At 37.8% G+C, this 17,116-nt stretch overlaps 1 protein-coding gene across 1 annotated transcript; it reads right to left on the reverse strand.

Annotated features, from left to right (window-relative positions):
* Nucleotides 1-3,458: 3,458 nt before the first annotated feature.
* Nucleotides 3,459-16,014, reverse strand: LOC121240844 (K(+) efflux antiporter 6-like). The gene is made up of 7 exons (XM_041138368.1): nucleotides 15,848-16,014; nucleotides 12,261-12,460; nucleotides 10,472-10,559; nucleotides 4,887-4,983; nucleotides 4,747-4,800; nucleotides 3,977-4,072; nucleotides 3,459-3,709 (listed from the first exon to the last, which is right to left on the reverse strand). The coding sequence occupies exons 1-7, from the start codon at nucleotides 16,012-16,014 to the stop codon at nucleotides 3,509-3,511; spliced, it is 903 nt and encodes a 300-aa protein (XP_040994302.1). The 3' UTR covers nucleotides 3,459-3,508.
* Nucleotides 16,015-17,116: the final 1,102 nt, after the last annotated feature.

Below are 17,116 nucleotides of genomic sequence, written 5' to 3' on the forward strand. Positions count from 1 at the left end.
CTCATTTCTTTTCCCCACTTTTCTTTTTCTCTTTTTCTTTCCTCTTTCTTTCCTTTCCCCGCTGCGTTTTCCTTCCCACGCGACATCCTTCTCTCCCCTTCCCCGTGCGTTCACGTCACCTCTTCTAGCCCATCGCCGCCGCACCGCCGTGACCCACACCGTCCCTCCCGTTAGCTCCCCCACCAGCCGGCGACCATTCCTTGTAAATCCCAGCCCCTCTCTCGTCGTCGTTAGCCTCCACGAACCACCCAAAGCCGCGGCCTTCTCTTCGTTCCAGCGCAGCCGTCGCACCACCTCCGGCCACCATTTCTTCACCACTTCATCCTCGACCTCTTAGCAACCCAATGGACCCAACCCCAGCTCCGATCCGTCACCGGTGAAGCCTATTTATCTCCATCTCCGATTTCGACATTTTTGGCCTAAAATCACCCTTTGCGCCGCCACCCACGGCAAACCACCACCACCATTGGCTTCACCAACCTCTCTAAGCCCTATCCTATCAATTTCGGGTCTTGGTTTGTCTTCGTTCAAAAGTGGATTTTTTAGACCCACGGCCACAGTGCATTTGGCACTGTTCTGTTGCTGTCTCTTGCACCTCCGTGATTCTCCGGAAATTATTAGATAGCTCTGTAAGTATTTTTCCACAGAACTATCGTGATTTAAATATATTTTTATACTAACACATATTATTGTGATCTGGTTGGACATGCCGGATTGAGTCCGAGGAGTTCGGAGGTCGGATGGATTATGGATGGAGTTATTGTGTGATTGGTTTGCATTTTTGGTTATTGTGGTGTTATTTCATGTTATGGCATATTTGCAAGCATGTTCATGTTTGTAAATGAAAACTGGGTTTTCACATGATTGCATACATGTTCATGTGTTTATTTGAAAATTGGATTTTCTTGTGAAATGATTTTTAGTGTGTTTGAAACGACTAGATTGTCTGGTTTGAGAAAAGGAAAAGAGACTGTAGGGATGGTGGTAAGCAGGGATGGTGGTAGAGTCCCGCCTGTGATTCTCGCCTACGGTGCACGCGATAGGGATGGTGGTAAGCAGGGATGGTGGTTTGTCCCGCCTGGGATTCTCGCCTACAGTGCTCTGATAAGTATTCATTGTGTATGATAAGTATTCATTGTGTGGAAACGAACTGCAGGGATGGTGGTAAGCAGGGATGGTGGTAGAGTCCCGCCTACGGTGCACGCGGTAGGAATGGTGGTTGTGTCCCGCCTGTGATTCCCGCCTACGGTGCACGCAATAGGAATGGTGGTAAGCAGGGACGGTGGTAGAGTCCCGCTTGCGATTCCCGCCTACAGTGTCAGATAAATGGTTTGTTTTGTGTGAATCATTTTCTGGGAAAATGACGGACTATGTTTTTGGGCCAAAATGGGATTTTGACGTGTGTTGGAAATAATCATTTTTCTGGAAAAAAATAGTATTTTATGGCTAAGCGTATTTTGTCATATACATGCATGTTGGTTGCATTAATATGTTTTTATCCTGAGAGTTGTTTGGTTTATACTTACCTGTGGTACCATTTTATGGTATCGCAGATTTTGATACAGATGAGGATGACAAGCCTTAGTTTGGCTCTGTTGGCGGAGTGATCTGGGATTACTCCTGCTTATCGAGATTCGCTTTATCAATTATTTATATATTTATCTTGTAATATATTTTGGGATGACTGTATAACTTTTTAAGGGTAAGTTATTTTGAATATTTGTATTTAAACTTCTGGTACTTAGATGACTTATTTATATTATCCGCTGCGATTTTTATTGTGCACTTTTACATGTTGTACACACTTGAGCACATTTTATTGGGATGCGTGACCCGTGTTGTCATCATATTGACATCCGATTCCCTTATTTTTATACGTGGGAGTTGGGGCGTCACAAATTATATTGCACGAGCGAGCCACAAGAAGAATTGGTGGGAAAAGTTTTTTCTTGATAAAAAAAAAACTTGCTCCGACCATTGCCCTTCGTGGCAAAACCTGCAATATGTTGTAGTGTTTTAATCATTGCACATTGGTTGCCAAAGATCGGATGCTGATAAGAATAAGCGTCGAATCATAATAAAACGCTGAAACAAAAATTATTTGCAGTGTTTCCCTATCTGCCGCAAATATGCATTTAGGCGCTGCAAAAAAGGCCTCCACCAAGTGACCGATTGCGTTACAAATACACTATAGCGTCATTAATAAATTGCTGCAAAAAAACAAAAACTCGCTGCAATTATTGGACACTTTTGCAACGTTTAAATGCATCATTGGGAATGATAAATTTATTTGCGTCGGAGGATGTCGCTGCAAAAGAGTATTTGCGGTGACAAAAATCGCCGCAAATACTCTTATATGAAGACAAAAATTATTTCTGGCGAACTGAACTCGCAGGAAATAATGTTTCAAAAAAAGAAAAAAAAATTCACAAAACAGAATAAATAAAAAATATAACGCACATCCAAATTATATTCACTATAAATTTCTAAATTTGGTTCCCACATCTTTTCTTTTTACACGTTACCTAGCTCCACTCAATGCATGTGCAAACTACTAAATAAAAAAAAAATCCAAACAAGAAATTAGAGAGTGAAAGGGTTCTCACAATCATCACACCAAGTGACAAGTTCTCGTACAACTGGTTACAACAAATTTTAGACACCCTATTACAACACTTTTGCTAACCATGGTTCATAACCTTGAATCATAGGTTTTAGCACATCAATCTCAATAAGGAACCGGAGACTTCATTCATGGCTGTTGATAAAAACAACAACAAAAACAATGGACTACCAAACTCTGCCCAAACACACAAATATGTAGAGAATTTATATGATTAATTTAACCATATATTTGGCATTTTTGTGTGGTTATAGTAAGAACTTCCCACTAATGTCTTCCATTCATGAATTTAATCGACTTGCAATTTGTCTTGAGTAGACTAATCAAATTTTAAGCTTTAACTAGTTCATGCAGGTATTTAATGATAACATACCTATTCTCCAAAAACAATCTTGAGGTTTTATAGGCTGATAAAACTCCCCCTGCAAGCATTCAAAGTGCATGATAAGCCAAGGTAAAAATAAGCTGAATGGAGCATTTTACATGGAAGGAAACAAAAAGTTGCATAAACCATATTCATTAACCCAATAGCTATCATTTTCTTGTTTCCATCTACGCGGTAGTCCTTTAGAGCAGCAAAAGTCCTTCCAACAGCAATACCTTCCTGTTTGAAACAAAATTAAAACAAAAATCGATTAGCATTTTGTGGTTATAAAAACCAGGAAAACATTACAAATATTTAATATTGATGGGAAATAAAAGGTACTGTGAGGGATAGGATGCCAGTAACCAGCCCTGTCTTCATTACCAGTCCTAGGTGGATACCATGAAAATGCTTGTAACCAGCTTGGGATGTCACTTCTTGTAAGAGACATCCCAACCTGTACACACCAGAATTCCCTAAAAAATAGTGCACGCACAAACACAAACATAACTAGTGGACTATCAATATCTTACAAGAAGTGAAGTCTTGTTGTTGTAGGTAAATCCGTTGACAACAACGGAGATTATAATTGTTTTTACAATGATCACCAGAAGAACATATGCTAGTAATATATCCACATGGTTCCAGAGAAATTGAACATGGATCAACATTCCAATGCTGGCAAGGAAAAGAGCTGCAAAAAGATTGCGAATGGGTTCAACCTGCATAGGTAACAGAATTCAATGTGAGATTACTAAGATCAATGAGAAGACTTCGGCATGTGACCAACAATTTATATTACATGGACGAAGCACAACATGTTGCATCATATGATTTCCTCATGACAGTTGTACAATTTATACAACAAAAAAGAAGGAGAAGGAGAAAGAGAGAGGGGTTTAAAATTGCCGCTGCTACACTTGGGTAAGATGAAAATGTCAGCTCTTCGAAGTTGGAGAGAATAGCAAACCTAAATTAAATAGCCTTACTTGATCTAGTGTATGTTGAGCAAGATCAGTTGTTGATATCATCACTCCAGCAGCAAACAAACCCAGTTCTACGCTTAGCCCCAGCTTGTCACTACACTGAAATCACACAAAAAATTAGACAGTAGTTGCATGCTGAGGGTCTATTGTATGTGCAAGAAATGGTCATGAATCACAATACCTTCTCAAAACCAAGAATTCAACTAGTAAAATAATATTCTGAAGCAACAAACACTAGTAAGAAGGATACTAAAATTATAGCCTTCTGTGCCATGTCACTAATCCTTTCACATTTCCCTTTTCTAGAGATACTCTCAACAAAATTATGTCAAAATTCAAACTCATGCATGAGGCTTGATGTAAGAATATATAAATACTTTCTTTATCAACCACAAGTTCTTATCCGAAGATTTTTCTTAAGGTGATATTAAAATAGACTAACTTGATGCAGCATCTTTCAATCCACTCAGACAAACCTTTTTCCCCTAGGCTTGGCCAATACAACAGCATCCATCACAGTGATGCACCTAAGTTTATAACTCGACTATCACAATCCAGTGGCTTATATGTTTTTACAGTCATCAAAAAGTACTGATGGGGCTTTTTTATTGGGAAAAACAAGTTATTGGAGTCATCAAGGAATATAACTCCAGGTGTCAACCTTTCCATTACTTTTTGTGCATAATCCAGACACATTATATGGAATGAAGATAGGGTAATCTCTAAGCGAAAACAATAATTTCAAACATAAAGAATTAGGAAGCAAAAAGAACCCAGGCTACAAGCAAGCAGAATGCAACCGATGCCAACTGATATAGTTCGTTGGTCAGCACAAATAAAGATAAAATTAGAGAACAGATTGAAGTGAACTAGGTTGCTATCTCTAACATTATGCAAAAGACAATACCCATACCTGTGATGATAGGCTTATCATGAGTTTAAGTAACCAAGGAACACAAGTACGAGATAATATAGTTAGAACAGCCAAAAATGTAATCAACAACACCAACCTGGCAAAGAGAAGAACTACGATGTTATAACATGTACTAATGAGAACGGAGAAAGAAGAGCAAAATGAAAGAGGAAAACTTCTTAAACGAATAATCAATCATAACTGTACTGACTCCAACCCGTCATAGGGTCACCACATCAAAGCCAGATTTTCCTAGGCTGTTTCATCTTCATATTTACATGTAGTATCATCATATCAAGTAGAAATTTACTTTTCCTTTCAGCTCCCTTCACTGGTAAAGAATAAACATGTCTTATCCAGTTTAATGGAGATAGCACAAAAAATTGCAAGTTTCAATTCAGTTCCAGATAATATTTTCAATACGTAGGCTTCATATTGTTTGGTATACAGTATATAAGAGATTAACACTGCTATTGGTTTAAGAGAATTCTGAACCTCACAAAAATATGTTGATGTACATAGCAAGTTTTTATACAAACCATTTGAACAACCTAACTATGGAAACCAATAACGTAAAATCTATATTTACAGAAAATTACAACCAAATAAGAAACTGATCCTACAATTATGCTTCCACAAATCTTTGCTGATTTTACTATGTCTATTGACTGTGGGCTGGCATTGAGTTGGCTCCTAGAATTATGCTTCCACAAATATTTGCTGATTTTACTGTGTATGTTGACTGTGGGCTGGCATTGAGTTGGCTGTAGGATCTTCCTTGATACGCCCCCGCAAGAACGGGCTACCATCAGTAAGGCCGATTTTGGTTTGGAGTTGATCTGTTTTTTGACGCAAGAGAGGCTTTGTGAGTAAGTCTGCCAGCTGATCATTGGTATGTACATGAGGAACTTGAAGGACATTTTTTTGAACCAAATCCCTGAGGAAATGAAGGTTTATCTGAATATGCTTCATTCTTGAGTGTTGAACTGGATTGACGCTGAGATGTGTGGCACCTAAATTGTCACAAAGCAATAGGGGTGGCTGGTTAAGTGTGAACTTCATTTCTTGGAAAAGAGAAAGTATCCACATAAACTTAGACGCTGCAGTGGCCAGCGCCCTATATTCAGCTTCGGTGGATGACCTTGCAATTGCTCTTTGTTTCTTTGAACTCCATGAGATGAGATTTATGCCAAGTAAAATGAGGTAAGCTGAGGTGGAACTTCTATTATCCAGATTTCCTGCCCAGTCAGCATCAGAGAAGCATGTGAGTGTTGGACTTATGTTTTTCTGAATGGTTATGCCATGAAAGATCGTGTTCTTCAAGTAACGAAGCAATCATTTTATGGTTGTCCAGTGAGTCATTGTGGGACGATGCATGAACTGAGATTACTTGTTGACAGCAAAGCTGATGTCAGGTCGAGTTAGAGAGAGATATTGCAGTGCTCCAATGACACGACGATACTCAGTTGAATCTACTGCTGAAGTTCCATCATCCAGTTTTAATGCAATCGAGGTTGATAATGGAGTCGTAACATCCTTAGCGCCATCCATGTTTGTTTTAGCCAAGAGATCACGAACATACTTATGCTGTGTTAAGAACAGTCCATGACTTGTAGGAATAACCTCAATGCCAAGGAAGAAATGCAGTGGCCCCAGGTTTTTGATTGAAAATTTTTGTCCAAGCTGAGTAATGATATTCGCCACAAAGTTTGAGTCATTTCCTGTGATGACTAAATCATCAACATACACCAAGCAGTAGACAATTATTGAACCAACACTATAGACAAACAGGGAAGAGTCAGACTTGGTATTCAGAAATCCAAACTCAACCAGTGCTTGTTTAAGAGCAGAATACCAAGCACGGGGTGCTTGTTTGAGACCATATATAGCCTTGCGAAGACAGCAAACATGGTCTGGTTTTTCCGGGTCCCGAAAGCCAGGTGGCTGCTTCATGTAAACTTTTTCTGTAAGATGTCCATGCAAAAATGCATTATTGACATAAAGTTGTCGCAGTGACCAACCCTTTATTACAGCAATGGACAACACAGTACAGATTGTAACGGGTTTCATTACGGGACTAAAAGTCTCTTTATAGTGGTCGTTGATTGAAACCCTTGGCGACTAATCGCGCTTTATACCGTTCAATTGAACCATCAGCCAACCTTTTAATTCGAAAGACCCACTTACATCCAATGATGTTGCATCCTTGTGGAGGAATTTCTAGCTGCCATGTACCGTGGCGCATGAGAGCTATTAGCTCAGAGGACATTGCTTCTCGCTACCGAGAATCAGATAGGGCCTCACCTACTGTGTTTGGTTCCAAGGAGGGTTGGATCGGATGCCTAGTGACCAGAAAGGATCTTTTGGGTCTATAAATATTATTCATAGAGCGAGTCACCATATTATGGCTTTGGGTCATAGTGGGTATAACAGAATCTAATGGTGGTGGACTATTTGTGAGGGAAATGTCAGGCAAATCAGATAAAGATGAGTGGGGAACACATACCTGGTGAGGAATCGGTGGAGGAGAAGACTCCATCAGAGGCGCCGAAGAATGATGAGTACCCGATGCGTGAGGAGCAGCTTGCGGCAGGGATTAAGGCGTGTTTGTCGGCAGAGAGAGCATCACGGGATGATCAATTTCAACAGAGGATGGAGTAGTGGTCATGATCACACTAGGTTTAGGGCACAATTCGGCAAATGGGAATTTGCTTTCATCGAAGATGACATGTCTTGAGTGGTAGAGACGATGAGTTGTGGGCTCTAAGCATAGGTATGCATTTTGAGAGAGTGAATAGCCCACAAAGATACATGGCTTGGCTTTGGGCTCAAGCTTGTGTTTATTATATGGCCGGGTCAAAGGGTAGCAAAGACAACCGAATTGTTTGAGTTTGAGATAGTTTGGAGTCTGATTAAAAAGCTTTCTCAAACGGGGTTTGATTTTTCAAAGTTGCGGTTGGCATTCTATTGATTAGATACGCAGCTGTTTGAAATGCATAAGGCCAATATGAACGGGGTAAATTTGCATCTGTGAGAAGGGTGAGTCCAGTTTCAACAAGATGTCGATGTCGTCTTTCAGACATGCCATTTTGTTGGGGAGTATGGGGAGCGGTTGTATAGTGACCAATACCATGAACCGAAAAATAGGATTTGAGAGCAATGTATTCACCTCCTTTGTCAGAGTATATACTCTTGATTCGAGTATTAAATCTATTTTCCATAAGATGCCGGAATTGAGGAAAAATAATTTGAACACTTGATTTTGTAGACATTGGATAGAGCCATATGTATTTAGTGTAATGGTCAATAAAAATGAGATAATATTTTGAACCATCAAGACCAATGTCATGTGAGGGACCCCAAACATCTGTATAAAGTAACTCAAGTGGTGCTTGACTAGTTAAACCATGAGAATTAAAAGGTTGACAATGGGCTTTATTTTGGGAACACGCATTGCATAAAGCATTATTGGCATTTTTATTGGTAGGTAATGAAAAAACCCAAATTAAATGATTGACAACTTTAGAAGATGGATGACCAAGTCTCTTGTGCCAACCATCGGTGGTGGTACGTTCATGAACATAGGCCGTGATATTTTTTGATGCCGTAGCTAACTTCTCCGGCAAAGGGTACACACCATCTTCACATGCGCCTTTGAGTAGTGTCGCCCCCGTGATCCGATACTTCAATAAAATAAGAGGGATGAAATTCAAGATAAACATCATTATGTTTGGTGAAATGATGAACAGAGATCAAATTTTTTTGATTATTGGAACACATAAAGTATCTTTGAGATGAAAGACACGATTAGACGATGTAAGAGATAATGAACTAACATGAGATACAGGCAAACCTGATCCATCTCCAATTACTACTTCATCAGTACCATCATATTCAGAGTGAATCAAAAGATTAGAAAGATCAGTTGTCATGTTGTGAGATGCGGCTGAATCAACAAGCCATTTGTGATCTCTGGTATTGGAAGACGCTGCACAGTTGGCAGTGACTGGAGTGGATCCAAGTTTGGACAAGTTTTGGCCGTGTGGCCCACTTGGTCACATAGTTGGCACTTGGGCTTGAATTTTCTGGGACCCGAAGTCGAAGCCCACCTTTTCTTGGTGTCTCGACTTTTGTTGTTGGAGGATGAACGATGCTGACTTTCATTGTAGTTGGTTCCTCTAGGCTGATGATATGAATAATTTGCAGTTGCAACTAACTGCTGTGCAGAGCTAGTTTACAGTCGCCGAAGATAATTTTCATGACCAACAAGGAGATCATGAAGTTCCTCAAAGTTTAATGAGGATTCTCGAGCACGAATTGGTGCAACGATCTCACGGAACTCTGGACCCAATCCATGTAAGATGTAGAGAGTCAAATCATCATCCGAAATGGGATGATCAATAATCGCAAGGTCATCTGCAATTATCTTGACTGCATGGAGAAATTTGGTAACCGAACGACTGCCACGAGTGTGCAATGTAAGATTCTCCTTGAGTTGCATCGCACGGGTTTGAGATTTTCCCGCATAGAGACGGGTGATTGCTGTCCAAGCGTTATGTGAGGTTTTGCAGGATGCAAGAAGGGGAGTGATGGCAGTGGAGGTGGACGCAAGGATGGCATGGAGGATGAGTTTATCTTGGCGAATCTAGTGGGAATTTGCTACTTTGGAGGTTGCAGAATTTTATGCATCTATGGCAGGGCATGTAAGCTTGCCGGTAACAAATTCGATTAGATTGTAGCCGATTAACAGTGCTTCGAATTGGGCTCTCCATTGAGGGAAGGTAGAGGGAGTGAGTTTTTCATTGATGGTAGTGGAAGCGTTGATGGTAATAATCGGGTCGGCAGAGGAGGACCCAGGAATTGTTGTCATTTCAGAAGGAAACTATATCTCGTTAGAGACCGGCTCAATGATACCATATAAGAGATTAACACTGCTATTGGTTTAAGTGAATTCTGAACCTCACAAAAATATATTGATGTACATAGCAAGTTTTTATACAAACCATTTGAACAACCTAACTATGGAAAGCAATAATGTAAAATCTATATTTACAGAAAATTACAACCAAATAAGAAACTGATCCTAGAATTATGCTTCCACAAATCTTTGCTGATTTTACTGTGTCTGTTGACTGTGGGCTGGCATTGAGTTGGCTCCTAGAATTATGCTTCCACAAATCTTTGCTGATTTTACTGTGTCTGTTGATTGTGGGCTGGCATTGAGTTGGCTCCTAGAATTATGCTTCCACCAATCTTTGCTGATTTTACTGTGTCTGTTGACCGTGGGCTGGCGTTGAGTTGGCTGTAGGATCTTCCTTGATACAGTACCCCATGGCTTCCCTTGCCCCCACCAATAAAAATACACTTCATGCCATTTCTTTTATGTACTTCTATAGTCCTAAGGCGCCACTAGTGGCACTTCAAAATCTGCTGCCTTCTCTTATAAGACTTCCAAATTTTTCAGCTATTTGCTAAGTAGCAGAAACACATCTTTGAATGAGCCATTTCGCATAAGACATATCTACACTTCTCAGATAGAGAGAGAAGGCTGAAAATTTGGAGAGTCTCATAAGTTCTTTACTTACACTTTAGTCATGGACATCACTCCTTGAAGGACACCAGAAGTCCCACCCAGTACAGGAAGCAAAGCAAACAGTAAACCCACGGCACTGTCTTGGAGGGCCAAAAGTTATTAAGATGATAACAGTGAAAGAGCATTTGAATGAAAAAATTGATCGTTTGCATCAGTTAGAAAGAATAAACTAAAAAATAAATTGGAATCCATGGAAAGAAGATTGTCAAAGAAAAGAAAAGAAAAAGCAACTAAAGTACCTGCAGAATAAGGGTCCCGATGGTTACTTGGCCATGAAGGGAATTAGTGGAGTTTTTTTCCATCAAAAACTTCAAGGCCTGAGTCCCAAAGGATAAAACCTCAACGTTACGGGGATTATTTATTATTCAACCAAGTATATCACTACAACAAATTTGCGTTTTTGGGACGAAAAAAATTCATCCCTAAAAGTCATCTTTTGGAATTTCGTCCTAAAAAATTGATGACCTTACAAAATCGTTCGAACGGTCAAAATACTGTTCGAACAGTTTTTTCTGTGACGAATTAAATCGTCTCAAAAAGGTTTTCCCTTTCTAATGGTAAAAAATACGTTCGAACATTAAAATCTTGACAGGGAAGTAACTTATTATGGAGGGGAAAGTTCACAACCGTTCGAGCAAAAATTTGTTGTGTTCGAACGGAAAATATTTGATGGCAAAACATAGCGGAAAAGTTTCTGAACTGTTCGAACGGAATATATTTAGTTAGAACATATTCAAGCACCACATTTATACATTCGAATGTATAATATTAATCTCAGTACGAAACTCAAAATATAAAAAATATATATATCATATAAACAAATTCATTAATTAATTTTATGTCATTAATTTAAAAATATTTTAATGATTTCTTTTATGTTAAATAAGATTTTTAGTTAAATAAATATTATGAACCATACACTACATAATATAAATCAATAATTACTCCAAAAAAGATAAAATATTTAATTTACAAATAAAACAAATTATCAAAACACCATATATACTATCCATAACTATAACAAAAAAAATATATAAATAAAAAATAGAAACTACTGTGATGCGAGGTCTTAACATACATCCTCGACTGCAGCTAATTGTCTCTCTACTTGTGCCAGTCGAGTACTGAGCGTGACCTGAGTTGCATTATTGGCATTAATCTCTGTACGTAACTCATTAGCATCTGTACGTAACCCAGAGACGGAAGCCATAATCTCTGTACGCAACTTAGATATGGTAGTATGCACTGCAGTATGCACTACATCAATCACTGCTGATGTGTGTATGCCGATCTCAGCACGCAATATGTCGGCCATCTCCTCACGAGTAGATGTGCGTGATGCCTCGGCCTGTGCAGATGTTCACTAGCCAGTACTCCAGTATCTCCCGGCTGTGCATCTCTCTAAATCTCAGCCCTGTTAGGAACAGCTCCACGAAAACGGAATCTCGAGTGTCCCGTGCTCCGTGACAGGGTGGTGCTGTTGATCGGTCCCATCGGCTACCGAGAACGCTCGGCAGGTTCGGGCACGACCCCGGCATGTGGCAAAACTCGAGTGATGAGGATCCCAAATGGCAGTATATCTGTTGTAATGAACCGTACCTCTGATTGGATCCTCTCAAATATATAACCCACGAGGTCGATCGGGACGCCATGAGCGACCCATATCATAAATCTCGCTCGATCCATGCCGACCTCGGTCATGTGCTGCCGAGGGTCAATATTGTTGGTGATGATCAAATTCATGATCTTGAAAAAAGAAAATAAATCTATCTGCCTAATACTTTTTGTCCCATCGTATACTGGAGCATTTGGACCAACAATCAACTCTCTGACCTCATGATCAGCAAGCGTATCAATCTCATCTGTGTAAACTGATCCCTCGTCCTGAGACATATCTGCATCACCCGAAGGATCAGATTCTCTAGGTTGCAGGTTCGGATAGGCATCAAGAAGCCTAGGAATACCCAGATACGTAGCGAGTCTGTCCACTGAAAATATAATAAGAGCTCCTCAAACACAGATCCTGTATGTCCCTCCATCGTCTGGGCTGGCACCATCGAGCTCTTTATAGAACTCAGTAACGATCTCAATGTAGGAAGTGAGCTTCATTCCTTCTTCTCGCTGATCGAAGATTGGTGCTCAACCACGATCATTGCATACTGATGGGAGGGAATGACCCTCCCAAATAAGAGCCACAAAATCATATAGTTTTACCTGTCGCTCAAGTAAAATAGTCCGCTCTCGAACTATTTGGATGGAAGGTTCCCCTGATCTACCACGTTTGCAGCCCCTATACGACACTATTATGAACCTGAAATTATAAAAATAAAATATATATTCAACATTAGTGGTAAAATCTAATTACGACGAAAAGATTTACAAAATTATATACTTTAATAAATTAATTGATAGAACAATTCAATGAAACGATGAAAACAATTTAATAAGCTAATATAAACAAAATGGTTTGAATTTAATATAAAGCATTCGAACAAATATAATATTTGGTCGAACGGAAACTGAAAACTATTCGAACGCTTAATAGATGGTTAGAACGTAAGGGTTAAATCGTTCGAACGTGTTCGAACGGAAAACAGATCGAGCTCGGCCATGGCTGAGTCAACTCAGCGGCCATGAAAACACCCAAAAATCCATCGATTCTGTGGTTTCTTCGACAAAACATATACTACTCTTCATTTCTAAACATCCTACGGTAGATTTATGGTGTTCGACAGTGACTATTGATGCAAAAATATAATTTTTCTAGAAAAAATGAATAAAACCATAAAATCATAAAATAAACGGTAAAATAGCCTATAAAATGCATACCTTCACTTGGGTGGGAAGTGTGTTTGATGTAGGTGCTGATTACGGCGGCGAACGGCAGCAATTGACAAGCGTTCAAACGTTTTCTCTCGTTTTCAAACAGTGGGGACAGCGGCGTGAGAGAAATATTTGTCTGCGATAACTTATATGTGCATAACTGTTCGAACGTTATATTTTACCATTCGAATGATTTTACAATATTGTTCAAACGTTAATATTTAAAGTTCGAACGGTATTTGTTTTAAGTTTTGTACAAATTCATATTAAATGTATATTATATTTATAATCCTATAAATTAATATAATATATATACTATTATAGATTATATATACTATTATAGTAGATTATATATACTGTAATATATATGTAATATTATAATATATATTGTAATACTATTAATACTTTAAATAAAAACATAATAATTTATATGTATTTTATTATAGTATAATAGTAATATATCATAATATTTTACTATCAAAGTGTTATATATGATGTTGTAATATATATATATATATGATAGCATATAGTACTATATGTTATGAGTTTATACTTAACTAATATATATCATATTATATATTCCATTATACTTTACTATATAAAAAGGCGTATATCCTTTTGGACTAGTAATAAGAGCTTGTGGCTCTAATGTTGTTTTTATTAATTTGTAATGAATCCTATAGACTACTGTTAAAGGATGTGACCCTTTCATCATTTGATAACCATTTGTCTTAATATTTAATGTTAAAGCGTGTAAAATATTACCATCGAATAATGATAGAGAATAATTTGGATAACAATTAAAATAGACTGGTCCTTCAAACAGACTGGATTCTACCATTCCAAGAAATGAATCATGAAAGTTATAATGTCTTCCGTCTCTTAAGCAGAGCAATACTAAGGTGTTTAATCCATTTCTAGTGAGTGGCTTTATAGCTACTTGTACTAGTCCAATATAAATGAAAGAATAATTTTATTTTTTGTGACGATTAATAGCTTCTTTTGTTAATAGTTGTAATGATTCATAGTCATTATTTAAACTAATAGTTTTCTCTACTGTTTTAATCGTATAATTTGTAAGAAATGATAATTTAGAAGAAAAAGTGGAGAGTTTGTATATTTGATTTTTTGGAACATCAGGAATTGTCCAGTCTTGTAGATTTCTTTCTATATCTAATATACTGTAATCTTCTTGATTGATGTTATCAGGTTCTATAGGGATACTAATGGTAGATTCGTTAAGTTTGAATAAAGAATTCATTGAAACAGGTTTTAAGCAAAGATTTCCTATTGCCAAAGAGAAATAAGTAGATTAAGAACTTGAGGGAACACCACCGGGACCACCCTTATAGCCTTTTGGCTTGAATGAGCTGACCATCGGTTTTTCATAGCTTACCAACATAAGTTTCTCAATATACATTATTCTCTTTAGCTATGGGTTATCTTTGTAAAAATCTGTATCAGTGATTTCTTACTTCTTTTTTTTTATTTTTTATTTTTTATTTTTTTTATAAAGCAAGAATCTTCAAATGATTTCTTATACTATTAATTTCGTTTCTTAGAAAAGTGCAGTCAGGTTCATAGTATTCTATTGCCGCTTGTCTACTTTGATACATATGATATTTAGTCATCATTAATATATAATCTTGTCTCATCAATTGTTGTTGTCTTCTAAGATCTTTTATATTATCTATTAAGATTTGTAATTTCATTCTTAAATTATATTCTGTACATTTTAACTCATACAAATCACGAAAACCAGTACTATGAGCATAATAGAAATCCATCATAAAATATGTAATCCGAATTTAAACAATAACGAGAATGGCAGGGAAAAATTAATAGCAATAACAATATAATTACCAATGGCTCTGATACCAAAGGCGTACATCCCAGGTATAATAATATCAAGATATTAACGAGAATAATAGGCGGTAAAACCGGCCATATGCATGATAGCAAATAGGGCAGGCGGTATAACCGATCATATGCATGAGGAAATAAATAATATAGAAAAGAGATATGAAATAAACTTTTTCATTCAAAACATAATACTTACAAGGAGACTAATTCTCAAAGGAGTTGGAAGCTGAAGACATGAGGGAATGATGATTGAAAGATTTACAAAGAGAGGAGGACAGGACTAGAATGGAGAGGTTTGGGCAAGAGAGAAAGGGATTTCAGATCAGAATTCTGAATGCCCTTCTTACCTCGTGAACCCCTTTATATAGAAACTAAAACAGTAACTCTAATAATACATGAACAGTACTGGTCGACATTAAAAACAAGAACAGTATCAGCTGATGCTAAAAACAAACACAGTACAGAACACGTAATCTTGTATGTACAGAATCATTTGTTGCTTTGCTGGGCAATAATCTGTCATGAATAATCTTTTGGGGAGATAATATTCCTGACAATTTCCGTCTGTCATGCTGGCTAATTGAAAAGTAATAATCTTTTGGAATCACATAAATCACATATTCTGAGGATCATAATTTGCTAATTCTAGTTCAAACAGATCTTGAGAATCCATCAGATGTACCGGATGGTAAGGTGAATAATCTTGAGAATGAGAGGCAGCTTGGTTACCCTGAAATTGAAAGGCCTGTTGGGAAGGAGAGGCCTGATGAGCTGGTGATAATGTTGCTGTACTGGAGATAATCTGAGTTGTGCTTCTTCTTCATCGTCACTGTCTGATACTTCTGACATTGCTTCGGCTAATTTTTTCAAATCTTTCTTGTTTGTAATGGATGCAAATTGTGCTTGAAATCTGCTTCGTTGGACTAGGATTTCCGGAGTTTTTATAACTTTTGAAAATATTTTTAATACATGATCATAATTGTACTTTTCCCACCATTTGATGGAGACTTGGCGGGCTAGGAACATAATGGTTTTGAGAGAGGAATGAGGTTTGATAATGTATTCCCATTTCATAATCCAATTTATTTTTGCTTTGAGAAAGAAGAGCAGAAGTGGTGAACAATGGTTTAATGCTGGTGGACTATCATTTCGTGAAGTAAAATTTCGGAGACTTTCCTGGAGGGGAAGAGGAAGGAGAAGAGGTTCGGGTTCATAATATTCCCACCATAATGAGAACCATTTTGGGAGTGTTTTAATTTCTTGTAGTTTATCAAAATGAATGAACCATGAATGATGCAAATTTGTATTTTGTTTTAGAAACATTTTTGTCCATACTTGCTGTTAATCATAATAATCATAATAAGGAGGATCATAGGGATGAGAGAATTTTCTTGTTAAATAGGGATTTTTTTCCCATTGTTCCAGAGTGAGAACTTGTTTAATGGTGACTTTATGAAAAGCAATAATTGGAGATGTAGGTAGAGAAGGTTGAGTTTGAAGAGAACAAGAAATTTCTGAGAGAATAATTGAGTCAGTATCTACTAATATGAATTCATAAAAATGCTGGGTTTTCTTAATGTTTTGTGGAACATAATGCCAGTCTGGTAAAAGAAAGGCATCAAGTAGTTTCTGGGGGTCAGACAGATGTTGAATTTCAGATTCAATAGGAAAGACTGGAGGCCAATGAGATTTGATGGTAATAGGAGATGAAGAAGGCTGAGATAATAATGGGGGATTAATAATTTGGGAAGGAGAAGAGGAAGAGGGAGAAACAGCTTTGGAGTAGGTTGACAATTTTGGAGAAGCTAATGGTGAAAATGAATTGTAAGAGGGTCTAATGTTTTGCGGTAATGACCCCAATACCATATAAGGTCTTGGAGTTGCAGAAGGACAAGGAGGTGATGGTGGTCACGCGTATGAGGATTTGGACTTTACTTTTAACTTTGAAGAT

Source organism: Juglans microcarpa x Juglans regia, chromosome 7S (assembly GCF_004785595.1).
Source record: "Juglans microcarpa x Juglans regia isolate MS1-56 chromosome 7S, Jm3101_v1.0, whole genome shotgun sequence".
In the NCBI taxonomy this organism is placed as follows: Eukaryota; Viridiplantae; Streptophyta; class Magnoliopsida; order Fagales; family Juglandaceae; genus Juglans; species Juglans microcarpa x Juglans regia.

Excerpts from the sequence above, each read along its gene's own strand:
- LOC121240844 (XM_041138368.1), bottom strand. The coding sequence starts at position 16,014 with ATGTCAGAAGTATCAGACAGTGACGATGAAGAAGAAGCACAACTCAGA. Across the intron at positions 12,461-15,847 it reads ATTATTCACCTTACCATCCG|ACTCGCTACGTATCTGGGTA; the intron begins GTACATCTGATG and ends TTCAGTGGACAG. Across the intron at positions 3,710-3,976 it reads CTCAACATACACTAGATCAA|GTTGAACCCATTCGCAATCT; the intron begins GTAAGGCTATTT and ends TTACCTATGCAG.